General features: G+C 38.7%; 1 protein-coding gene across 5 annotated transcripts; it reads right to left on the reverse strand.

The window, feature by feature from the left end:
• Positions 1 to 385: 385 nt before the first annotated feature.
• lpin1a (lipin 1a) lies at positions 386 to 27,535 on the reverse strand. 5 transcript variants are annotated; one of them, XM_032522351.1, is made up of 23 exons: positions 27,311 to 27,535; positions 17,431 to 17,631; positions 16,716 to 16,811; positions 12,524 to 12,620; positions 12,219 to 12,438; positions 10,576 to 10,650; positions 10,348 to 10,440; positions 10,088 to 10,202; positions 9,692 to 9,920; positions 9,297 to 9,449; positions 9,091 to 9,184; positions 8,226 to 8,422; positions 7,922 to 8,015; positions 6,709 to 6,778; positions 4,661 to 4,753; positions 4,392 to 4,453; positions 4,152 to 4,290; positions 2,518 to 2,666; positions 2,226 to 2,312; positions 1,844 to 1,996; positions 1,337 to 1,451; positions 993 to 1,096; positions 386 to 894 (listed from the first exon to the last, which is right to left on the reverse strand). In XM_032522351.1, exons 1-23 carry the CDS (start codon positions 27,380 to 27,382, stop codon positions 723 to 725), a joined length of 2,880 nt encoding a protein of 959 aa, XP_032378242.1. In that variant the 5' UTR covers positions 27,383 to 27,535; the 3' UTR covers positions 386 to 722. The 5 variants fall into 5 exon arrangements, with proteins under 5 accessions (XP_032378242.1, XP_032378250.1, XP_032378234.1 ...); XM_032522359.1 differs by having other exon boundaries at positions 9,701 to 9,920; positions 10,088 to 10,205; XM_032522343.1 differs by having other exon boundaries at positions 10,088 to 10,205.
• Positions 27,536 to 27,822: the final 287 nt, after the last annotated feature.

Raw genomic sequence — 27,822 nt, forward strand, 5'->3', positions numbered from 1 at the left:
TGCATAGAATTCTGAGAAATAATGGTTATCAGGTGGGTGACCAAATGTATTTACACCAAAGCAATATTGGTGCAAAGAAATGTGATAATACATTTGACCTGCTTGCAAACAGTACGTGTTTTGTGTCGCTGCGTTTCCATCTACCAGTGTGGATAAAGAGTGGTGTGTCAAAATTTAAAAAAAGAGTGTGAGGTATAATGTACTTATGTTCTGCATTGTTGTGCATTGTCTATGGAATTTCTTTACAAGTTTGTGTCTGTGAGTCAGTGCTAATGTGCCATTTGTGACTCTGTGTTGAGCACTCCCCAGGCAGTAGCATCAGCTGCAGCTGTTGAAATCATCAGGGATTTTTTGTTCTCCCTTCTCCAAATAATTGAAAAAAATGCTTTTTTTCTGGCACAGCAGTCTTATTTGTAATGAACACTTAGGTCTGCTCGTATTCTCAGGGTTGAATGATAGTAAGGTTGGTTTATGTGGGATATTGAAAACACATTCATTTAATTTGAATCAGTAGTCACAGTTACTTGTCTTAGATAAAAAAACTGTATTTGATCCTTAAAGGAGCCACAGAGCTTCATTCAACAGTTACAGTTCTGAAATAATCGACACCTTCTGAATTGGGGCTGATCTTCGTGATGAATCGCGGAACCACTGACCACAGTGTCGTGCCTGGAGATAAGCTGGAACGCAGTGTCCTCACTGCTGATTTTCATTGGGTTTCCTCAGCTTGTTTCAAGTTGCTCTGGGTCTCCTTCTTCCTGGTTGCTGCCATCAGGAAGTTGTTTGCTCCAGTAGGTGCACTGATCAAAGGTGTCAGAGCAGGAGAGGTCTGCTTCCTCATCTTGAGCTAGGACTGGGAAGTCATGGTCGACCATCTCACACAGACGCTCAAAGCTGAAAGGGAGACACACAGAGTCAAACATCTGTACACACACGTTTCCAGAATCAGATCACAGGGAGGAAAATCAAGTGAAACAGAGAGCACAGCTTACGAGGAGATATTGGTTTTGGCATTCTCCTGTATCAGCTCCCCTTTGGGATTGACAGTGAAAATCCTGCTCAGAGGAACACCCACCTCCTTATAGGAATACACATCCTGAAATCACACATACACAAACAGTCAGCCTCACTACCAAAAGCATCAAAGGTGCCAACACAGATATATCAAGGCAGAAATATCAAGTGATTTCACCTAATGGACACAAATAATTACCATCATCACAGAAATTACAACATTTTCCTTATGAAAAAAAAGCTAAACAAAAAGATCTACAACGTAAACCTCTTGGTACAGAGAAAGTTCATGCTTGTTTCTGTTCATGTGCAGCAGTCTCACCGTAGCTCTGTTGCCAAAAGCAGCGTAGAATGGTTCAGTGTTGGGGTAGAACAGGTGCTTTATGTCTGTGAGACACTCAATCTTAAACTTCTCAGGTTTCTTCTCAATCACTTCCCTACACATCATAGAATGACATTAAACGTTTTACACTTCCACTGGGAAAGATGTCAAAGTTTCCCATGCACTTGGGGTTTTGAAATTAATTAATTATCAAACAGATGAAAAGACTGAGAGAAATAAAAGCATGTGCACTATCTGCATATGACCATATAAATATATACAATATATATATACATATATATATAGAAATATAGATATAGATATATATAGATATATAGATATCTATATCTATAAATATATAGATATAGATATACAGTAGATTAGACAAAACAACGCCTATTGCTATAACACTACATATTTGGCATTACCTTGTAGCTGCTCCTGATAAAAATCCTTTGTAAATAACAAAACAATGCAGCATATTTGTACATGTAGTGTGTGTCTGACCTGTGCAAGGCAGAAAAAAGACTGCTGGGGCTAAGCAGCACCGGGCCCATTGGCAGCATGGTTCCCCTCTCATTGACCCAGTGCAGGTAGCCTCGTGTCATATCAGCCATGCCAATTGCCCTCGCCGAGCAGTACATGAATTTATATCCATTTCTGTGACAGAGAGACACACACTCAGTTCTGTACTAAGCTGTGCACTGTGATATAAATAAAAAATCATTAGAATAACATTATATATATATATATATAACAGCTAAAGTAAAATAAACAATGACCTAAACAAGTAAGTGTGACATTTGTATTATAAAAGCTAATTAAGCCAGATTTCCTTGGTTTAACAACTGCACTGTACACCTTGTGCAGATGGTAAGGCAGTACTCACAGGCTGACTTTGTGGTAGAGCCGTGCGATGCCCTGGTGGGTCCAGTCTTTACCCAGTGTGGGGAGGATGTGACCCAAGGTGTCTGACCTGGAGCGCAACACAAGCCAGTCAACTACACAATTAATACAGAAACACTTAATGCAAATGGAGACACCAAATCGGTGAAAAACCTGACATCTACTGGTAAAGGTTGAACCTGAACTGTCTTCTGTAATAGGCTGGTTTGTGAATTTCCCATTAGCTAATAATAGTGACAGCAAGACTGCCATGCAACTGCTTTGCTTTTCTTTACCTGGTGATGGTTCCATCTATATCGGAGATGACTATCTTGTCATCCCAGCTCCAAAGATAGATTGTTCCATTGCAGCGGCAGGTGCCCTGATACTGAGTGGTCACACTGAACATCACATCATTCGGACCCTCCTTCAACTGCAGGCTAGCCTGTAAACCATACATGCACGCACGCAAACACACAAACACACAAGGATTGAAAGGTCGGTTAAAAGTGTTTTCTAACAGGCAACTATACTCCGGATAAATTGTATGCAATAACAAAACTATATATGGGTTATTCCTCTACACAAAATGTGAGAATAAAAACCCTTCATTTAAAGTTACACTAAATGTCACCAACTATCTATCTTCAGAGACTGGTCAAGGGGAAACAATGTATTCATGTTTGTTGTCAAAGTAATGTATATACTTTGTCTACCTTCTTGCTTTATCATAGTGTGCAATATATCATGAGTCACTATAGAGCTTCAAAGTTGCCATAAACTAACTTGTGTGCATGTTTCTTTCCCCATTAGGATCAATAAAGCCAACTGTAATAACACATATTTAAGACAAATTGCTTTAGCTAGTGTATTATCAAAGCTCCTGGAAAGAATTTTATTAGATAGGTTGTGTGTTCATTTGTATAGTTCAGATAACCAGTTGGTTTCAAGGCCAGGCATGGTACTGATCTTAAGGAAATGGTAGAAACCTACAGAAGACAAAAAATCTTCTGTTTTTATTGGTTTTGTTGATGCCTCCCAGGCTTTTGACCGAGTTAACCACCACAAGCTGTTTTTAAAATTGAGCCAAAGAGGAGTACCAAATAGTATAATCAGAATCCTGGCTTTTTGGTATTCCAATCAGAGCATACAGATCAAATGGAGAAATGTATTCTCTACTCCGTTTGGTGTTGGTAATGGCGTCCGTCAGGGGAGGGATGCTATCACTGGCCCTCTTTAATATTTACATGGATGACCTGTCTGACCAGCTAAGACAGTGTAAGATGTATGCAGATGACTTGGCTGTTGTCTCTCCTAGCAGTGCAGGGTTTCAGGAGCTGTTGAATATATGTTCCAATTATGGTGTTGAATATGATGTGAAATATAATGCCAAAAAGAGTTTGGTTATGATCTGTAGAGTGAAAGAGGATAAGGACCTTATTTTTCCATCTTTCCATCTTGCAGGGCAAGTGCTAACTGTTGGTTGCAAAATTAAGTATTTGGGTCACATCTTAACAGATCAAATGTCAGATGATATGGACATGTATAGGCAGCGTTGCATGCTATATACACAGACTAACATGCTTGCCAGGAAGTTCTCCTGGTGTTCTGATACTGTCTAGATAAACCTCTTTAAAGCATATTGTCCTGCTTTTTACACTGCCCCCTTGTGGGTCAGGTTCAGTGCTTTGCGATACCAGTCAATTACTGGTATAGACTTAGACTTAGACTTAGACTTAGACTTCCCTTTATTAATCCTTTTGGGATGACTCCCGCTGTCTTATTTAATTGGTGTCTGTCTTGTGTATCTGTATCTTTTTTTGTTTTTGTTGTTGTTGTTGTTGTTGTTTTTATGGACTGTGAGTCTAATAATAAAGGCTATCTATCTATCTATCTATCTATCTATCTATCTATCTATCTACATACGTACCAGTTGCTCTGACGTGAGCCGAAGAGTCTTCTTATAACAGATGCTGCCAGAAATCATAGGGGGCTCTGACTGGCAGGATCTTGATGCCTGATTGGACAATCTGTTGTCCTCATCACTAGAGGATGACTCATCCTTCATCCTGAAAAATCAAAGACAACAAATTTGGTGAAACTATGACAACAAATTCAAATGGGGGTGTTGAGAGAGAAATTTGGTGATTTAAGGACTAAAAGAAATCACCTGTTCACTGAGGGCATAGTGAGTGAGTTCTCTCCACAGCTTCCTGCATCTGTCACTGAATCCTAAAGTGCACAAAGTTCAAAGGTCACAGCTGGCTTAATCAACTTAGGAAGTGTTGAATGTGTGGATGTGAGGAACAAATATGGCTTCCAGCCTTTGCTTACTATCATTTGACCCTCTGACATTATTTACTGTGTAGATCATAAAGGCTAAGGTCTATATTTAAAAAAAAAAAATCTCACCAACAATGTGTGTCTCTCTGGACTTACTGATTTGGAGTCACTGTTCCGGCTCCTCCATGAGAACCACCAGCGTCCTCCTTTCTTGGGCATCTTCTCCTTCATAATATTCTCCACTGAGGCCTAGGGACAACCATGCACATACAACTCAAAAATGACTGAAAAAGTAACTCAACACAGACTGGAGAAACTCAAAACAAAGTAAAGCAGAAAATACAGGCAAACCAATGACCAGAAAGCACACAAAAAAATACAAAAGTAAAAATAACAAACAGCACATTTCAAACCTAAATCACCAAAATAAAGGAAGTCACAGGTGGAAATTCAATGGCACATAAACAAAGAGCAAAGGATGCAAGGTAAAACCTAAAAAGACAAGACTTCTGAAGATTGTGATTGGATGGCAGTGGAGGGAAATGCACAAAGACACAGCACAATGAGAAGGAGAGAGACATGGTTGACAGTGGTGGGAAATGATGGTAAAACAAACCAACATGCATACAGAAAGACAGACAGACAGATAGACGGACAGACAAAGACATGCCCTGACAAACTCCCAAGCAAAGCAAGAAAACACCATACAGGTTGGGAAGAGCTTGAGCCAAACAGACCAGGGAGGCAGTATGAGAAGAGGCCAAAAGCCGAAAACACGTAACTCAAACACCAACACTTAGTACACACAAACATTGGATGGATGGTGATTGAAAGAAAATGTGTAAATATAAGGGAAAAAGGACATGACATTATTCAAGTGTTAGAAAAACAGTTAGATTTAAAGCCATATTTTACTGAAATAAAATTGGCAGCTTTGATGCAAACTTCCCTATTACTGGCATATCAGGCAATCAACCTTTGTCCAAATATCTTATGTACTGTACAACAGTACTGAAATGATTAAATATTGATTATTATGTGAACAGTAGCATTTAGTCAACTTTTTCATGAACTATTGAGAAGACGCTGGCATATGACAGCACTGTAGTGACACATCAGTTTAGGGAGATTTATTAATAATAGCAAAATGCTGGGAGTGCACAGGAGAATGTGATGCACGGGGTTGCAGAACACTGAAAGACACCAAACATCGCCTAACAAATATAATGATAAAATCAAATTAAAATAATTAAAAAATAATAATATAATTATTCAAAAAAATCATTCTGTCCTGTAGAACTTTACCCTGAAGGACATGCATGTTGTAGCAGGTGATTCATTTTAATCCCACAATAGAAAAGAGTAGATCAAAACAGCATAAAACTAAAAACGTTCTCCATTTACTTTAATGAAAAGAGCTCCATTTCACATGATATAAGCTGTGACACAGGGAAGGTTTGAGCGTTACTGACAAATGGCCATGGCACAACAATGACAACTAATGTAACTTTGGGGATGGAGCTTTAGAAGGAGTGCAACATACCACAGTTTCTCTACTAGTGCTGCATTAACATAGTTGTAATATAGGTATATCACAACAGTACAGATAACCAATAGTTGAATATCACTGAAGATGTACTCAAGTACTGCTTACTGTAAGTAAAATTTGAGGCATTTGTACTTTACTTTAGTAAGTATAGAGTATTTTGATTTCATGCTATACTAAACTGACAGCTGTGGTAACGGCTTACTTTGCAGATTCCGATTTTACATAAAAAAACAGTAAAAAATGAGATGCCATCTGGGAGTAATAAAGTGTGTCTTCTTCTTTCTTCTTAATTCTACTACCCGGCAGTATGCAACTACAACATGAAAGTTTCTGCTTATATAGTAATACATAGTAAATAACAGTACAGTAATATAATATATAATAATTTACAACTGAATAATAATTACAACTGACTGTCCAGTCTGTTGCATAATGAGTACTTTTACTTTTGATACTTTAGTTACACCTTGGTGATAATACTGGCTACTAGTTACAAGGACACAGCAAATTTATGTTTTTTGTGATATATTGATATATCCCCTTTTAAATAAATCTGAATATGTCTTCCACCACTGATGCCATAAACTCATAACATAAAAAATACAGTCAACTGGAAACAGATTAGAGACTACATGTATCATTGTGGTGGGCTTACCTGCGGCAGTGGTTTCTGATAGACCTGCATGGCCAACATGACAGGAGCTGCTGTGTTCCAGTTGTAGTACCTAAAACAGATGACAGAGAGCGCTAGAATCAGAATCAGAATCAGAATCAGAATCAGAATCAGAATCAGAATCAGAATCAGCTTTATTCGCCAGGTATGAGGACACATACGAGGAATTTGTCTTTGGAGCATTGTTACTCACACTGTGCTTACACATACATATCAACCAAAACAGAAATATACACAATAATATATACACAATATATACATACTCTAAACAGAAACAGAAACAATATAGAGGCATGAGTGCAATGAAGAGATCAATACAATTATTTAAATGTGCATAGTGCAAGGGTACTGGGATAAAATAGTATTATGTTATTATATTACAATATGAACAGTATGAACATATGAACAGTTCTGAAAAATAGGTAAATGAGAATGATGAATAAATAATAAAATATATAATTGAGATGTGAGAGTGGGAATGATGAGTAATACTAAATAAGTGGAATAATACAGGTGCTGTATAGACAGTGTTACAGTGTTATTGACCAGAACTGAACCTGACACTGTGGGTCAGAAGTCAGCTGTTCATCAGAGAGATGGCTTGTGGGTAGAAACTGTTCCTGAATCTGTTGGTTTTGGCGTACAGTGCTCTGTAGCGCCTACCAGAGGGGAGAAGCTGGAACAGGTTGTGTCCGGGGTGAGATGGGTCTGTGGTGATGGTAAGCACTACTTCACACCACAGACTTCTAGCTGACCAAGACTGACCAAGACTGCTGATATATTTGATTTTAAATGAGAAGATCAATATCACTCTTATGTATGCATGTTAAATATGAAGCACAGTAACTTCCAGGAAGTTGATGCAACCAGCCAAGAAATTGTTTGGCACATAATGTTTTACACTTTTTTATATAGATTTTAAACAAATGAGAGAAGTTAATCAGACAATTTAAGATGGGAAGCCCACTGTTTCCTCATGTTTCCATTCTTTGTGCTAAACTATGCTATCCACCTGCTGACACTAACTTCATATTTGCTGTACAGACATTAGAGAGGCATTGATCCTCTCATCTAACTTACGGCAAGAAGGCAAAAAAGGATATTTTCCAAAATGTTAAACTATTCCTTTGAAAGCTCCTTTTTTGTCTAAATGTGTATTACACTATGGTACTGGATATAGTTTAGCAGTACATACTTGTTTCCTATCTTGACGACTAGGTTAGGGTCATCTATAATCGACGGGTTTTCAGAAAACTGCTGATAGGAAATTGCCCTCTCCTTGAACTGCTCTGTGGAATGAGACAAACACACACACACATGCATGCACGCACGCACGCAAGCACACACACACACACACACACACACAGTAAGAACACAAACTGATTGAAAGACGTGCTTTATTATAAAACAAAGAAGAGGTAAGAAGTTAAAGTCGAACAGCATTGTAACCTTATGTTTTATCCTTTTGTCATTGCCTCCTTGCACATTCCTTATCCTACCTCTTGTGATCTCCGTGTTGTCAGTGAGTCCTCCGCACAAAGAGATGGCAACATGAGGCAGGTCCCCTACTTGGTCGGACAAACTGTCTACGCCGCTGTCCATCCCACTGCTGCCCACTGGGGACTGATCAGCGCTCCGCACTCCCATCATCATCAGCATCTCAGAGTCCCCTCTCATTGAGCTACTGCCTCCGTCACTGAGAAGTGAGAGAAACAAACACGCTCTAACGCATACAAACATCACTAAAAAATATTGTTGTGATGGTGTAGGTCAAATAAACACTAGCTTAAAGTGCATTTAAGTACCTAAAAAGTTTTGAAAAGCAGCATGTTCAGGCACCACACTTATTGAACTTAACTGTATCAATTAATTACTGCATTTGCAATAAGTCACAGCCAGAAAACTCATCTGTTCATACTGCATCATGGCCCATGATAAAAACTCTCTCTGTATCCTATTGCTTCTAAATGCACTTATCATATGTGATGTATTTGCATGATTGTTGCACTTAATGGGGTTGTACCCACATAGTTGAATGCACTCATTGTGAGTCGCTTTAGATAAAAGCATCAGCTAAATAAATGTAATGGTGAGCTATTGCCAAATGGTAAGTCATAGCCAAAAAAATCACAAATAATAGTCCAAAAGTAATTGATTGACTTCAAAAAACCAGGACACAAATAAGTCTTCATTATTCTTTTGAATTCTGCTGACTACCTCCATGGTGGCCACCAGAGGGGGAATTAAACCACAAAAAAGCCTTTTATACCGTAGGTGTGTGTATTTGGGGTGTAGAGTATGTTTTGTACTCATATGAAGGCATGCAACAACATGTTCAGTACATATATATTTTTGTTGCTGAACCTTTTAGGAAAGTAGAGAGCAGCTACTTCAGGCTCCAGCTCTGTAATGTCATCCAGGTATATGCCATCAGCACCAAGGTGTTGGCTTCTCTTTTCTGATAAGAGATGATATCACACATCATCAGTAACAGTAGCGGGATAACGAAGCATCTAGACTCTTTGAATTCCAAAAATTCATTTGCATTGTTTGGGATAGAGCAACGATACCTTTCCTCTTGGATGGTGAATCAGTTCTTTTGATGGGACTTCCTACATTCCCGCCATCGTCAAGATGATCAAGAAGAATCCTGCGAGACACTGGGCAGGCTGTTAAACCCTCCATCTCTGCACACAATGGGCCAACACTTTCCAACTCTCTCCCTATGGAACAACAACAGTAAAGAATCAACTAATGCATAAAAACCAGCTCTTGAAACAACACGATATACTAACGATATACATTATTTTCCACAAGGATTTGCATTTCTACATGCCACTTAATTTACCACTTAAATGACGCTGTTTTGTTGGTTTATGATTAATCCTGATTTAAAGAAAAGCATGTTAGGCCATAATGTTATTCTAGGCACTTGCAGTTAGAAATATGTCTTCCATATACCTACCATGCTCACCTCCAGCCCTGTCTCCAGTCTTAGTGGTTAGTCCGACACTGACTCCATTTTTGCTTCCTTTAGTGTCCTTGTCCCCATATTGAGCAGCAGTCTCCCCAGCATAGAGAGTAAGTGAGGGTGGTCCAGTGTCGTTAATGGCTCTGAAGTGAGTGCTGTCAGACACCGGGATGGAGACTGCTGTGGCAGGGTCCTGCTTCTGCTGGGAAGTCAGGAAGGATGGCTATGAAAGAGAGAGAGATCAAACTTGTTACACACTTATTCTTTTTTTCTGCCCTTACATTCCTTATCTCCATTATTTTTCTATTTTGGGAAATACACTTAGTCAAACTATTCTTAATTCTGAACATGTAAGAAGGTGTGTGTGTGTGTGTGTGTGTCTGTAGATACCTGGGCAGCCTGTGGCAGCTCCCCCCACGTCCACAACATCTCAGGGTTATCTTTGTTCTGATGATTGGTTAGCTCTGAGTCGCTCTTCGGTGTTGATGACCTAGAATTGTCGGGGCTGCTGAGGAAGTGAAAGACACTTATATTTTTAAAAAGAAAGTACATTTAACATACATTATAAACTTCATAATACTAGAATAAAATAAAGCAAAAATTCTAATGTCATGTTTTGTTAATTGTGACAGTGAAATTGAAGGTGATACCTAACAGGGCAGGAGAAGTGAGAAGTCTGCTGAGGACAAGAGATAGACAGAGCACAGTGTGGAGGGATGGAGAGAGTCTCCTTAACCACTTGACTACAGAAAGATAAAAAGACACAGGAAGACAGGCAAAGACAGAAAAAGAAAATGAGGAGTGGGAAATAGAGTGAGAGACATGAATAAATTAATCATGAATTGTGTATCTGTGTGTGATTTGTTTCAAAGTAATACCTCTGTGAATGGATCCAATTAGTGCTGGGGTCTGTGTGTGTGTTGGATGTAGATCCCTGCTCACCGTACACAGGCCTGAACACAAACACACACATGCAAGGAGATATGCACATGCACATTATTTCACAACCTGTGCACACACCATACATTATAAATACAGGGTATCTGCAAGTCCAAATAAAGTTAAATTAGAGATTTGTTTAATCTCATACAAATAGCCTGAGATGCTTTCAAACCCCAAAAATAGTCAGATTATCTCATCATTACTTTGGAAAACTTGGTTTGCAGCCTGTTTGACAAAACCAAGCGTAGTACAGTAGTAAGCATGACATAAGGCAGACGCACATTCTTTCTTGTCTTTAAGGGTTTAGAAAATGTTCCGGCCATAACATGTGGTTAACTTCCTTACAAAAAGAGCCATTATTTCAAAGGAACAGAGACACCGTGGGAACGACAAATCCCTGGAGCGCGTCCCACAAACAGAGCTGGTTTTCAAAGAACACACACATCCGTAAACACAAACATGCACACACATGCAGGCTCGCCCATTAATACTCATTCTCTTAACGTGCTCCTACGAATTTAATGTGAGCCATTAAAATAATTTTACTGAATTGAGACAGAAGCGGCATACAATTGGTTTAAAGGCCCCGAAGACATATTTCCTCAATCAGGTTATTTCTATGATAATTCACTGGTTTGACGTGGGCGGCTCGGTAGAGAAAGGTAATGTTACATTATTAGGATTTAGCAACCATTTGAATCAGATGACAGTTGACAGATTGTTTGGTCACTGTCAATCAAATCTGATGAAGCAGGTTGGTTGGGTTTTTGTGTGTTTGTGTGCTAAAAAATTTTTGATTGTTGCATTTTAGTCATGAATATGTAATGTTACAGGGAAAAGCTTTAGTTTTTAGTTTTAGTTTTTAGATGCTGGGCTGACATTTTATTGTAATACAATTCTTAGTTATAATTAAAGCATACATTCAACAAAACTAATTGTCTACAACAATGCTACCGGCTCTGTGAGGCTGTACTTAAGTTGAGTTAAAAGCTAATGTGAACATGCTTACATGCTCACAATTATGATGTTCAGCAGTTATAACAGTATAACAATGCTCACAATTTAGTCACAAAAAAGTTAGTTAGTGAACTAACCTTTCAGAATTAGCATTGAACACAAAGTACAGCCGAGGCTATACTGTAGTTGACAAATCATGAGTTTGGTTTTTTACTTATATTTTGTGATAAACCTGATGACTGCACTAGGAAATTAGTGAGGGTATTACCAAAACCATTACAACACAACCCAAGGGAGACTTTATTTCACAAAATGGGATGAAATCCATCTAAAAACTGAAGATATTTCAGGCTGGACCAAAGTGGTCGACATTACTAGCCACAAAGCCACATCGCTATTAATGGACAAATTACAATTTGAGCTTTAACAGAATCTCCTTAGTTTGCATGTGATTTTTTTGTTGTATTTCTGTTCATCTGATCCATGTGGTGCAAATGCCCATTACCTTTTTTAGATAGCTGCTACACACTTGCACACTCACTCACTCACTCATGCATGAAAAACAAACACACATACACTCTCACACAATCAAATAATCTATTGTGCACACAGACATACACACCTGCTTTCACCCTCTCTCTCTTCATCCGAGCTCAAGTCAATAGTAAACATGTCCTGGTCCTCCGAGAACTCTTCCCCGCTCTCCTCTCTCCTCCCTCCTCCTCCACTGCCTGCCTCTGGCCTTGCCTTCCTCCTTCTCTTCCTCCTCTTCTTGATCATTACGCCATCACTTTGATGCTGTCCCAGGCTCTGGACAGGAAGTGAGCTGCACAGGATGGTGTCTATGTGATGTGATCAGAATTGTTAAAAAAGCAAACACACAATTTTTTACAAATTTAAAAATATTCTTTACTCAACAGGGCCTACCATGGTGACGAGAACTGCCCCTGCCTAGCTGGGACTCCATTAACTCTGCCCCCGTTGACATGATGGGTGAGGTTGCTAGGTAGGACGGAACTATTTCCTGTCAACACAGAAACATGACATGATTATATGAGGTAATCAACATGATACAAAAAATCATGATTAACTTTCTACTTGAACTGTAATGTACAGTATTAGATGTAAAATAATTGAAATTTGGAATGGAATCATGTGGGAAAGTGGGTGCGAAGATATGAAGTTGGGTAGAAGCTAAAGACTCTACAGCCAAGCTCTGTGAGGCAGTAGTTAGGTGCAGTGGTGCTTTAAACTAAATACTAACCCTAGTATGGCAACATGCTCACAATGACAATGCTAACATATGTTTAGCAGGCATAATGTTTACCATCTTAGTTAAGTGTGTTAGCATTTGCTTATTAGCGCACAACACAAAGTACACATTCAAGTGAAATTTTAAAGGAAAACAGTAGAAAAAAATAGAATACAAGTCAAGTGATCATAGGCTTCATTCCCTGCAGAACATGAACCAAATTTTACTCCAATCTATCTAACAGTAGTTGTTGAGAAACAGGCTAATCAAGGCTAAATGAGAATGCTAGTGGTTCTGTAAAGCTGTAATTTTAGACACAGCAGTGAGTTGCTTTGAGCTTTCTGCTAATGTGAACTAACGACAATGCTAATTCTAAGTTAATACCACGTCCTCCATCTTAGTTAAGTGTGTTAGCATGATAACATTTGCTAATGAGCACTAAACACAAAGTAGCTTACCAATATTTTGATTTGTCACCAAAGTAATTACAATTTATCCTGAGGAAGACATGAGTATGTGTACCATATTTCATGGCAATCTATTGAATAGTTGTTTGTTATGTCAAAGTGCTGTTGCCACTGCCATCGTAAGAACGATTAATGTCTACACAATTTCAATGCAAACCATGTATTGGTTGTTGAGCTTTTTCAGTTCGGAACAAAGTGATTTGCCAACCGACAGATATTCTTGGAGCCAGGCAGCTAGCTTTGCTAAAATTCATTGTGTTATACTACATAAACACATTACTGGGGAGTACAAACTGAGTGTTGCTAATTGATGAGACAGATTTTTTTTTACATAATCCATTGGGAATTTGGGTTTGACATCACACAGATTTGTTCCTCAGAGTCACACCACAACGGCTATGCCAGAAAGAGAAGGAGACACACAGAGACAGCAAGGGAAAGATAAAGACTGACACATGCCTTGCCACGTGTCATGACACAGTCCAACACAGCCCAATTCTTTTTGATTGGAGAGAAAAAGTAACAGTGCTCAGGATGTGCACTATACCAGGTCACAGCTCGTCTGCTCAGAGCTCTAAACATGCTGGAAACCACCCCCAAAGCACTTATAATTGATTTAAATGTTTTTGGATGCTTCATTCTCAATATATTAGCTAATATATTACATAACTTTTTTTTCAAAGCTAGATGTAATATTTCTTTGAGTATTATTTTCTGAATCTACCTGCATGAAGGAAATATGTTACATGAATGCATTGTTTTTTCAGATGGTCTATCTTTTGAGGCAAACTCACTTCACCCATGATGCAGACCAACAATAAAGATTAGATAAAAGTGAAAACAATTACACTTTATTTTTATTTTTCTCTTACTAGGCATTTTAACGTGACCACATCAAGATAAAAATAAATTTCCTAACCACAGCTATTTAAAGCTTCCTGATTGTCTAGCCTGAAGATTAATTTCGGCTGGAACATCCTGTGCCGGATCTATTTGCCAATACCCAAGCCCCAACAAATCCTCATATTTCACTTTCCCTCCTGAGAAACCGAGAGGGAGCGAGTAGAGGGGGATTAAGGGGCACAGAAGATTTGGCTTGATGCCAAATAGTTCCTCAAAAATATTGGTGATCTTTTGCCATTTAAAGTAGCTAAGATGATAACTTAGACCTTTACTGAAAGGCGGAACAAAAACACTGATGGAAGATAAATCATTCCAAACTGGAACAAACCCTACTATGGCAATCCTCAAGCTGCCATATCTGAGAGTGTTTCCTCTTGTGTATTTTTATCTGTGCTTTAGTACTGTACAGTATGTGTTGTATGTGCTGTCTGCCTATCTGGCCTCTGTGTGTCTTGTTTGTCCTACTCCTATTTCACTATGTGTATGCCTGTCTAACTGTCTCGGCTGTCTTCTCGTCTGTCTGGACTGCAAACAGATCAGTTACAGCCAGTTCCTGAGTGCAGTCTGTGTGCAACCGACTGCAGGGAAGGTGAATTTGGCAAAACTATAAATAGCCATCTGGTGGTTTTCCATTCTGTGGAGGAAAAGTTATGTCAAGGACTGACTGTTAGAGGAAGGCTCCCATACCTTTGACAGAGACAGTAAGTAATAAAATGTTATTGCTCATAAGTAAGAGGATTTTCTCAGACTACAACATATTCCTCTTAATTCCTACATAGCTAGAAACATAGCCAGTTCTCATCATGTTTACCACTCCTCCTTGTTTCCTTCAAACGAGTGCTCCCCCTCATGCCCATGACCCTCCAACATCCCGTTAATCCTCGCTTATCAGTTTACAGAATCAGTCAAAGCAAACGGAAATGTTCCCAAGTCAGGTTGTTTTCTGCTCTATTTGCATATCTGCTGCATACACTTCCATGTAACATGATCTATTATGGATGCATGGAAAGGTTTTTAGACAAAACTTCTGTACTGTTTCTGTACGACTCTTCTACTTCAGAAGATTGGAGCAAAACAGTGGCAGGGCGTTTACAGGGTTTGTTAAGTGGACAGGAGGAACCAAGTCGGGGGGCACTGGATGGAGAATGGGACCCCCCCCCCCTAAACACTCCTGAAATTTGACTACAAAACATTTTTAGTGGCCAAAGTCCATGCCATGGATTTGATGTTTGAAATGCATAGGAAAACAGCATACAACAAGATGTAGCTCAGTTGTTTGAATTTGGGTTCATTTGTCCACAATCATGTGTGAAAATGACACCAACCGTCCAGTGCTTGCGTGTCTGTACTTGTTTCTGCCTTCTGTCTGTCATGATTGTTTATTTCCAGGACACTAAATTCATGCTGGCCAACAGGATGACACAAGGGGCCAGAAGTTCTTGTTCCTTTTTATTGTTTATGTTTCAGCTGACCTGCTTAAGTCTGTATCTGCTAACAAACAAACTCTCAGATCAGCAGATTGTTGTGTCACACCAAATGACAATGTGTTGTACAGCCGGGCTGCGGTTGAAAATGCCTAAAATTATAATTTCTAATTTCCAGACACATGTATGTACACTATATAATTTCCATGTAAACTATATATCATTTTTAAATGTAAAAACATATGCATCGGGTGACAACCACTTTATTCAACAAAATGTATGAACAGCTATGCTCTTCATTCCCAGTTCCCAAACTCCCTGAAGTGAAATACTTTTTTATGTGCGCTCCATCCCTCTGCCTGAAACCCTCTGCAATTAGACATAAAAATTGTTTTTTTAATTATTAATTAAAAGTTTGGTCAAACTGTGTGAAATCAGATCATTATTGCAGAAACTTGGTGCTCGCTTCTCTGGCTGCCAATTTTGGGTTCAGAATCTTGATATATTGTCTTGTAGTCAGGTGTTGATTATTGTTATGGTTTTAGACAACTCTCTTAAGCTAGAGAGCTAATTAAAAAATGTATAAAAGTAGTAAAAAATGATAAAAAGTATTAAAAAATTATAAAAAGTAGTAAAAGTGGCATTCATGATCGTATTATTACATTTTTTAATTCTCATTTTATGTCATCTTTTTATTTTGCACTTATTGAATTCATTGACCTTCTGTCTGTTTTGATTTTTAGGATTTTTTGAGCCTCCAATAGCAGCTGTCTGGCTGAACTCAGTCTCATGTTGCACCTCAGACTACTGGAAAGGAGGAGCAGGATTCTGCCACCTCTGGGCTTGTCTGGCAGGTAAAACTAGAGATCTAAACCTGATAACTAACATGACAATGACATGTAATTGTATCGGCAGGTGATGAAATCAGTTAGCACTACAACTGCGCAAGAATTTAAGCACTGCTTGTATTTTAGTTTATTCTATATGACCTTAATGTCAGTAAGTTATGTTCTATCCTTTTTTTGTGTGTGTTTACTGACTCAGAGTCATGACTCTTGTCAATCATTACTCACCATTCTGTTCTCAGTCTCTTTGACAAAGAAGGCCTCACCATTCTCTCCCAGCTTCATGTGCAAACTCACCGGCTCGCCATTAATTTCTATGTCCACCTGCAAGACAAAGCATTAGTCCTTTAACATGTTTTAAACCCAAGCAGACGTCCATTTGGGATTTTGTGTTGACATATTTAGTAACTGTCAGTTTTGCAAATAAATGTTCATCTCGTCCAACAACTGTATTTTTATGTGTGATCTGTCACTTTTAACTTAACCCACAACGCTGTAGAAATGCATACAAACACAGTGTTGGGGGTGATGTCTTTGTCATTATTTTTTTAATTGTGCTGTATTGCATTGTTGTAATGCTCCACTGTTTGATTTTGAGTTAATACAATATGGTTTTTTGGCCTGCTGAAATACGTTACTGAGTTGAACATTAAATGTCAACTGAATTGTGCTGTAACATGTGAATTTGTCATAAAAAGCTATACTGTTGAATGTTGGGCTTTTACTTGGAAAAGTTTTTTTTTTTTTTTTTACAGAAGTTAAAGGCCGGAATACTTCTTCCAAAACTGTTCAAAACTTGTTATCACCTCTTAGGAACTTATTTTTGCCTTTGCTTTTAGGCTGTTGTCAGAAGTGTGAGCAAAAGTCTCTGAGGACATACAACTACACTGTACATGCAAAAGAAAGAAAGAAAGATAGTGAGAGCGTGAGTGAGGGATCTCACCACTTTCTCACGGGACCGCAGCACACCCATCTTGCCAAAGCGGACATGGAAGGGGGAGCACTGCAGTGAGCCATCAGGTTGCCGGACCACGATGACGTCTATACATCCAGACAGTGTTGCTGGGTTGAGTCCCCTGTATAGCTCCTTGACTTGCACAAACACCTGGCCCGCCAACTGACCCACATAGTTCATTGTCTGTAACTGGAGACAGACAGAGAAGGAAAGTATGAGAAAGAGAGTTTTTGTTGATTACCTTCTCATAAACGTCTATAAAATTAGGTTTAATTAATCTTTCAGGCTTTTACCGTATGCACAGCATCCCACACTGTCAGGACACATGACATTTAATGGACCTATTGCCTGTCGGGGAACTATTGACAGATAAGATCGTCTGTGTAACCACAAGGACTCCCTGATACATTAAAATACATTATCAATCCCCTGAGTTCAATAATTGCCCACACACGCCAGCCAACCTTGCAATCTCTGCTAAAAACCTAAACAATGACAGTATTCTTGTGGCGGGTTGTGGGGTTGAGATTGGTGTTGGTAAGTAGGTGCATAGATGTGAAAACATTCTGCATTTCTTACAAGGCTTTGATGTCTTTTTTTGGTAGATTCAAAACGAAAATGATAATTAGAAGCTCAAAAATCATGTTTCGTCTCTGTACACTCCATCTGGGATGAGAGTAATCATGTGGTGCTGTGCCAGTCTCTCTGATCCAAGCCTCTAATGCTCTCTGTCTAAAATGCCAAACATGGCCCTGGAGAGAGACACAGACAGGGAAATGCCTTCACTGGGCAGCGAGATAGGTTGTTGTTGTTGATTCAGGGGGCAGCGAGAGAGAATAGTAAGAAAATACATTCAGCATCCAGGAGAAATCCACCATTTTATTTGTACTAGATTAATAGATATCTCATGCTTTCATACAAAAATGTAAAGATAGAAAGAGTATTTACAATTATGTGGACCTACATTATACACAAGCTAATGGTCCTATGGGAGCAACTGCACGTATGACGTATGAAGAGAGGCAGAAAACAGAAATGAAATTGAGGGAAAAAGAATATAGGAGAAGAAAAGATGGGATGACAAAAAGTAAAATTCTGAAGAAAAATGAAAGAAACAAACAAAAGCAGAGAAGGAAGGAGGACTCTGAAGAAATAGATAGTAGAGCACGGCTGATACAGGATTTTTAAGGCCAATACCGATACAAATATTTGGTTATTTTAAAATCCGATATACCAATATATCGGCCGATATACTGTATATATTCTTTTTTAAATAATCCAGAAACGTGTGACAAAACATAAACAGATTTCCCTAACATTAGTTATTTGTAGTTATTTATGAGCTCTCACTAAAATAATATGATAATAATTTGTTTTATTGCCACAACAGAACAGAGGAACATTAAAATATATTAAAGTTCTAATAAATAAACAACGTGGACGTTGTAGAGCGCCTTCTGGTGGACAAACTATGCAGCGCCAACACTCATAACATGGTTGACTGTCCGTTTTGATTTTATTTTTTAAATATTCCTTTATCAGAATCATTTATTTGTCATAAGTTATCTATTTGTCATTATAAATGATGAAATGATTCTGATGAATATATTTTTTTATGTTTATACTGTCCATTTTAAATGCCACTACCGATATGTCTAATATTAGCCGATAATATTGGCCCGCCGATATATCGGTCGGACTCTAATAGATAATGTGTCAATGTTAAGACAAAAGATGTGGCATCACTATCTTGTGTGTGGACAAACTGTCCCTTAACATCTCCACCTGCAAGCTGCTTTTGCTGACTCACACACTGGCATCCTCTCGCTCTGTCGTGCCTTGGGGAACAGATGGCTCAATATTTTGGCAGATCATGTGACAACATTCTAATGATGAGGATGCTTTGTTAACACCCATCAGTTACTGGGAACATGAGAATGGGGCTCTCTGCTAGAATCACTCTCCATAGATATACACTACACACTAAATGTATACTGTCACATGTACTTAAACAGTACATGTGTTGAGATTGAGATTTTCAGTATTGTTTTAGCAGTTATATCTTTTGGATATGTTCAATTTATCTGTCTTTTTGTTTGTTTTTCAGTGTTATGAATGCAAAAGCTAAACTACCTGCATGCCTATATACCACAGGTGTGAAATGGGTTTGTTGTTTTGTCATTTGGGTAAAGTGACATTATAATCTCTTACTATTGCTCAAGAGCTGGCAGTGGTGGGACTGTTTGATAAAGATTACAAAATTATTTGACCCCTTGGTCTTTTTATTCTTTGTCTCACAAACACGGATGTACATTTACTCAGTCATGGACATGCCACAGACTTGACATCACTGTCTACATAGACCACGTGCAAACAGATGGGCTCATTCACACACACACACACACACACACACGCACGCACGCACACACGCACACACACACACACACGACCTAAGCCTTGTCCACTCTTCTAGGAAATATGTGTTTACCAGCCAATCACAATGCTTCTTAGTTATGTAATAGCCAATCTAAAGACCACTCATAAGGTCATTACATGTATTGAGATTTCAGTATTGTTTTAGCTAGTGGAGAAAAAAAAACAACCCTAGCCTGGCCCTAACCCTAACTGCTGTTATTTCTGAGGCGAGGATGCAACACCCAACACCACAGAGGCTTCTTTATTCTATGTTTAACATTGACAAATAGTCCATATAAAACTCCGGTGTCACTACAGCACAGACAGTGAGACCAAACTCCCAGACAGACAGAGTTAACAGATAGGCTGAGGGATTTACAGGCAAATGAAATGAAGAATTATCCAATTAAAATTGAATAAAGGAATGAGGAGCAGCCTGACACATTTCATAAAGGCTATTTCTAATTTAGTCTGACCTTATTCTCTCTAAATATGCAACAAAAAAGGAGCAAATGTCGTTTCTTCTTTGTATGGAAACGCCTATGTTGAAGCTGTATAACAAACGAGCCCAAAACGAGGTTTTGTAACTGTAGTGTCATGTGTGGTGGTCTGTAAAGCGACATGTAAACATCTGCACACGGGGTGAGGCTCTGCAGTCTGCACCGGAGCTTCATCCAGACAGCCGCACAGTAGCTACGCAACACCGACGTTCAAGCCTCTACTCAACAAATCCTGAATAAATAGGCTATTAGGATGTTTAATATTTCCGTGACGGCAGATTATTGTACAGTCCAGCAATCCTACTTACATTAGGCTATTTATTGATGTCGCTTTTCGCTCCGGAATCTTTCCGTAATGCAAATTTTCCACCAAACGTCCCCTGCAGCGTTAGTCCCTTACGTGTCCTCTGTCTTCAGGTGTAACATTGTCGGTAACGCTTTCCGGACAGCTGATCCTCACTTGTCTGCCCGACGCTGCTCCGCTATGATGCTAAACCGCGGTTAAACTATTCCCCCCACCGCCACCGAATTGCAAATACGGAGCGATCCGGTTGGCTGAGCCGGCGCTGACGTCACACAATGCTGACTGAAAATGTCCCTCTTAAAATCAATTAGGTTCTTTAAATTATTATATTAAGATCTATTATTACTAATACAATTCTACTCTTTCTGTATTTGCTATTCTTATTTGGTTTCTATTATTCTATCCATACTATGGATGTCCAAGGTTCATGAAGGATTTACAGGATACAATTAGGCTTTATTAAAAGAGAATACTTTACTGAATTTTTAAAACCACCTATAACCCCTTTCAAATAACTACTGTGGGGTTCCCATGTTGAGGCTGTGTTTATTTTGAACCAGCATGGCACTTGATCGCAGACTGTATAACAGTACTTGATCTGTTGTTTACTTTAGAACGTGAGGAAGACCACTCTAACTGTTTGACCCCTGACCTTCTGGACAAGAGCTGCAGGGCATTCGGACCATCACATTTTTCTTTGATTGCTTAAGCACTATTTTGAAAGCAGGGACTATTTTTCAAAACACTGCACACAATTAGCACAACCACACACCCAATTAGCAGAACACCTCAGACCCTTTGCAAAACGAAATACTCTTGCAAAAACTATACACTAATTTATATGAAACACACACGTTTCATATGACTTACCGTAATTCTGTTAAAACCAGTTACACACTGCTGTTGCTAACCTAAAGCACTTTTAGCAATTCTACTTCTCAGTAATTAGAGTACTGTAAATTAAGTACACAGGGAAAGTGAAAATATGCAATAGGTTCACCAAACACTACACAAGACCAATGTTGCAGACTAAGAAAAATAAAATGTATTTCTCTCCATATCCCCAAATCAGTCAACATGGAGAATCATAATAAAACATGTTCCAGTTTTCATGCATATCACATCATGATATACTTCTGTGTCTAATGTCTACAAGTGTGTTTAGTGTCATGAAAATTACTGAGTATTGTTTTGAAAAAAGTGTGAGGCTGATATTGTGCTGGTGCACATCCTGGCCAATGTTTTGCTCCTTGAATGTAAGGTTTTGATAATTGTGTAATACTTTTGATTTCAATGTGTAAGCAATTGGCAACCCCTTATTAAGGATTAATTATCATTCGGAAAATGACTTTTGATGTTGGTTTATTAGAAAGGGAGGAACTATTGCCTTGTTTTTTTCTGGACACAAGTGTCAGTTGTTAAACAGTGCCATGTTAAATCTGCACAGTATTGTCCATAATATGTAAACACAAATTCAATAATTTAAGTTGAATGAAAGTTGAAGCCATAAGGTTAAATAAGATCAGTAAACATTTCCATAGGGAGGACATGTTTACTGCTGCGTTGGAGCAGAGGAGACAAGAATAGCAGTGACGTTGAGATGACTTGAAGGCATCTGTAGTTGTGCAACGCATTAACTGTGTCCCAGTTTTCAAAATGTTTTCCAAATCAATTATTAGTATATGTTAATTCCCAAATGGCAGACTTCACTTTAGCAAATTAAAAATGTAAAACTTACACAGTTTTTAACTAAAGGTAGCTGCACGTTAGACTTATAAAACTGTTCTGGTGGAGAAACCACATTAACCACAACTCTGAAACTGTAACGTTGTACACTTTGTGTAATAACACTGTCTTTCAGGAAGTTCCAGTTTGGCCACAATTGAAAGAAACTGTTCTACATTTTGGGGAAAAACACTTACCAATGCCACACTGATATGAGAGTGGTATCGATCTTTTCATTTAACTCTCAGCAAGAACGCTCAAACTGACACACTATTTCTATTTGAGGAAACTATCAATGATATTTGACACATATTAAAGGTGCTGTGGGTAGGATTGCAAAGATCCAGGACTAAGCCAAAACATTTGAACATCAACAACTTCTCAGTCCCTCCCTTCTGTCTGCTAAAGCCCAAACGGCCCCCATTAAGGAGTCAGACACCTCCCGGCCCTGATTGGTGCATCTGAACAGCGAGCGGTGTATTTTTGCAAATTGCACTACAGGCTGTAGGTGGTGGATTTTTAAAAAAAAATTAAATGCTTCATGTAGTACTACTCAAAAATGAGGTCAGTTTTACCAAATATGACAGAAAGTTATTTTTACAAGTCTTACCTACTGCATCTTTAACACCTAATATCAAGTATTAAGAAGTGTAATGTAAGTACAGTATTTAGCCCACAGTGTCTATGTTTTTTTTGTCAGTTCACTCAGTAGTGTTTTTCCTAGAGCTGTAACAATTCCAAATTTTGCTGTACAATTAATTGTCTCGGAATAAAAATTTTGATTATCACTATTATTGTCTCTTTCAGTCAAATTTAAGAAATAGTTGTTCATTTATTACTTTTTTAATCAAATTAAAGTTTTGAATGAAGTCCAGGATACATTTTTTGGAGATATCACTGTTATCTGACCAAATAACACAAGTACACAGCCTGTGAAGTAAACAACACCTCTTTATTACCATAAAGCATTTTTTCTAACTGTATTCCCCTTTGTCATTTTTTATGCTATGAACATGTATAGGCTCAAGTGCCAACAACTAACAATTTAAATAATAATACAAATATATAGTCTGACCACTTATATAGCTACAATTTGGCATATCTACACAAAATCAACAATGAATAGTCATACGCCTTAAAAACGTAGCTAATGTTAGCAATTAATTGCGGTTAAACAAAGAAACTGTTGTTATGTAAAAACAAATTGACAATTAGACACTTATGTAACAATTGTTACAGGCCTAGTAGTTGCCTCGTTATGCTGACAGATTAGAAATAGACATAAAGAAGCCTGAGAAGAATTTATAGTAGTACTAGTATAGTCCTTCTGGCACATATGCATGTACATATTTAAATATGCCCTTTACAGAAATAGAAGAAGGCTGCAGACTTAACCAAGATGCAGCCACTGTGACAGTGAACATCGAGAGATCATGAAAATGTATGTGTCGGGTTAAAGGAAAGAGACAGACGCAATTAGAAGTTGACTTACAAAGTGCAGGAGAGTATGATGATGAGACCAGGTCAACTAGATATACCAGAGCAAAGTAACTAATCACAGCAACAGGCAAACACTTCCACACATGCTTAGATCGGCTCAAATAAACGCTCACCCACCTTTAACATTAATGATACTGCAAGACTCAAATATGCATGGTATCACACCATAGTCTGTGCAGAAAGGCCGGTCAAAATACTGTGATTTATAGGTTTAATGCACGTCTCAAACAGAATTTATTTCACGATAATAATAAAGTTACTGTGAAGTTGGGAAACTTGCTGCTGTACAAACAAACCAAACCAGTTCAGTCCCACTATTAGTAATCAACTTATAGAAAAGATTATATAAGGTGCTAATTCCTGACCTTCGAGTCGAGTCGAGTTTGAACACAGAGTTCTCACTTTGGAGTCCCCCCTGACTGGGTCACACAGTGTTTTTTAGTTGTTGCTTAATGATTCTGAGAACCAGCCCAGCCACTGCCAACAAACATCTGACTTCACATCTAACTTCTACCGCTTCTCTTTGTTATTCTAGCGCTTTTTAAACATCTCACAAGGAATGGGTTTTGTTTGAGTGTACACACATACATGCATGCACGCAGGCGCACACACACACACACACACACACACACACACACCACACACACACACACACACACACACACACACACACACACACATACACAATAAGCACCAGGCAGCCGGAGAGGGAACAAGAAAACACGTGTTGAGTTTTCTAAGAACTGAGCCATTCATCAGGGAGCAACAAGTAGCCAACTAGAGGCGGAGAGGGAGGGGAGAGACAGACAGAGACAATATGGAGATAGAAGAGTAGGGAAAAGAGAGAATTTGCAGAATGTTAATGTTTGTGCGGGTGTACGGTTAAGAGAGTAAAAGTAAGAGGTGTGACAAAAAAGAAAAACTGGTTTATTTGCTCCTTTGTGCAGTTGGCTTTCCTGAGGCTTTGGCGCACAAATAGATTTTTAGTCTAAGTAAACAATAATTTATATTATTATTCAAAGTCCTAAGTCTATTGTGGATTACGCAACCATTGGATTTATGATTTATCACTTTTTTTAATTTTAATTATTTTCGTCTACTATCTCTTTATTTTTTCTCTTGCTTCACCATTTTTTATTTCTATGCTTCTAAGTTAATTTAAAAAAAAATACTAATAAACATTTTTAGAAATATGGTAGTGACAGTAAATGAGGAGCTACAGTATATACATATATATTACTGTATTGTTTGTGTGGTGAATAAAAAGCAACAGCCAGCAGCCGTTTAGCTAAGCTTAATTTCCTTAAACCGCACTTAAATGTTTAGTGCATCACATCGGCTGCATGTTTTGGAATTCAACGGGGGTATCATTAAATTAAAGAGAAGCAAATTCAAAGGGATTGATACTGTAATATGTGCTCTTCAGGAATTTGCAGCTCACGTGTGGAAAGAGAGGAGGGAAGAAGGTGTTTTCCTGGGACAGGGATAGCCTGCAATTTCTCCCAGGAACTTTCTCTGAGGTCGAGAACACATTCTTTTCATCACCACGGAGATGGGGGTGATTTCTAGGGGGTAGGGCTGCATGAGCCAATCAGAAAGGCTGCCTGAGCCATACATCACAACTGAACTGTTGAACCCGCCCCCAGTGTGGAGTCCTAACTACAGTCCTAACAGGCATGCTTCGAGGTTTGAATTTGGTTAACAAGGCCATACATGGCTGATTAAAGCTTTCTTATGAATACAACAAATGGTGTTATGACCTAATTAAATAATGCTGGAACAAACATCTTCCTTTGATGTATTAGTCAAAGGGCTGTCAATCATTCAGTGCTATAAATTGACTCTCAACAGGACATTCCTTCTCAACTCTTCACCTATAAAGAGAAAAGCACCTGCTGTTTGTGTGGCTCACTACCTGGAATAAGAAATTATTGTATATGGAATGGTTGTTACATTCCAAAGATTACTAGCATCATAAATAAGTCATAATTTTGTCTATACAGTGCATATAGACATTGTTTCATCTTTAGCAACATTCACAGGCGGTGGTAAAGTTTCTTGGAAGCTGGCCTAGCATTCAGGGCTGTGAACAATGAAGGTTTCCAAATTGTATATGTACTGGACATCATTCAAATTACAGCATGGAATGCACTACCTAACTCAAGAAAAGGGATAAAAAACTAGTCGGACGTGTAGTTTTAGGTTTACAGCCAAAGGGAAATGGGGGAATGTCTCAGCAGATGCCAACGATAATCTAAGGGACAAGCAGATATGTATAGGAAGAGGAGGAGGAGGAAATGTGGAGGTGCTGCCTGAGCCCACGGAGCCACTTACAGGCCTCTGCATGGTGGGACTGTTATGAAAACGTTTGGCTAGCTGTGGCGTAATATTCCTTTATAAGTACTCATGTGGGCTTGAGGTCATGCAGGGAGATATGAGCTGATGACCTGGCACACAAACAAAAGCTCACATTTTTTAACTTTATGAACCTGCATACACACTGAGAACAGGCTGTAAAGTACAGCAGATGGACACAAACAAAGAAACACACTTTCTCTCACAAATACAGACACACACACACACACACACATAGAATGAGCATGTTATTTCCTCACAGTGTTTTTAAAGACACAGCCTAGTTTTCTAGGAAAGCAACTGAAGACCCTGTGACCAGTTGGTCCCTCCACATATCCATCTCTCCCTAATGCCTTTCTCCATCTTCATACTGACCTCCATGGCAAAGTTTTACTGTTGCAAATAACTCTCAATAAGAAATTGGTGTTGACTGCACTTCTTGGAACCGTTTTCCTCTCCATATAAAATCCATTACCATAATTTCCCTACTAAATGCTTCCACTTTGTAGAGCTGTAATTTAGTTCAGTTCAGCTCAGTATTTTTCCCCGTGCACGTCTCACATGGGCAATCCAAGCCTTCTTCCCTGCTGCTGGTTGTTTTCAGCCTAGGTAATTTTGTTGTCAATACAGTAATGGTGCTTGAAGACCTTTTACGAGTATGGTAACAGGATAGTAACGCCTTTAGCAAAATATAAAATGGTCAGATCAATGGAAATGAAAAAGGACCACTTAACTGCTTAGAAATTACCACTGATGCAGTCTTTCTACCAATGTATTCTAAAATGAACACATTTTAAAAGGGCTGTACTCAATATTCAGAACATTAATAAAATGAACAACAATTTGCTATGTAAAGATATAGTGGAATAATGGTGTCCTGAGCAGAGAATGAAGTCACACTCTCTCACTGTTGTACAACTGTATGTTGTAATCTGAGCTTTTCTGGGCTTTGTAGTGCTAGCTGGTCAACATTTTTATTTAGGATTTGGATTTAAACAATGAACCCATACAGATTTAAATACACAACTATTATACATAGCCTGCAGTACATATTGTTTGGTTTTGTTACCCAGGACCAGTTGTCGTTGAAGCTGTCATCCTCACTGTGGCTGCTGGGGTCTTGCTCTTCCACGTGGGTCATTGCTCCATGTCTTGACAGATGCAGGTGCTGTTTAAAAAATATGATCCTACTAATTCTGATTAAATCTCTTCAAGATGGTGTAAAAGCTCCCCTGGGTTGTTCTGGATGAGTCCTTTGACTTCTATCTCTGAGAAGTGGATGCTTGTGCGACTTGCATTGAGTGCTTAAGACTAAATTTATCAACAAGTGTGTTCTGGGAACGGAGTACTTGGAGGAAATCTGAGAGGGTCCGGAGCTGCTGGACTCTACTGCTGCTTCAGTTGCCTGTCTGACGCCAATCTACACACACACACGCACGCACGCACGCACACATACACTAAACAGAGGGCGCATCATCGAATACTGGCGCAGGGTACTGCTAACAGGGACAATATCCATTTTGTGCACTTTAGACTGTTTCAGCCAGCCAGTTCTGGCTTACTATACTTGGCTGTACAAGT

This window comes from Etheostoma spectabile, chromosome 1 (assembly GCF_008692095.1).
Source record: "Etheostoma spectabile isolate EspeVRDwgs_2016 chromosome 1, UIUC_Espe_1.0, whole genome shotgun sequence".
NCBI classification, from domain to species: domain Eukaryota; kingdom Metazoa; phylum Chordata; class Actinopteri; order Perciformes; family Percidae; genus Etheostoma; species Etheostoma spectabile.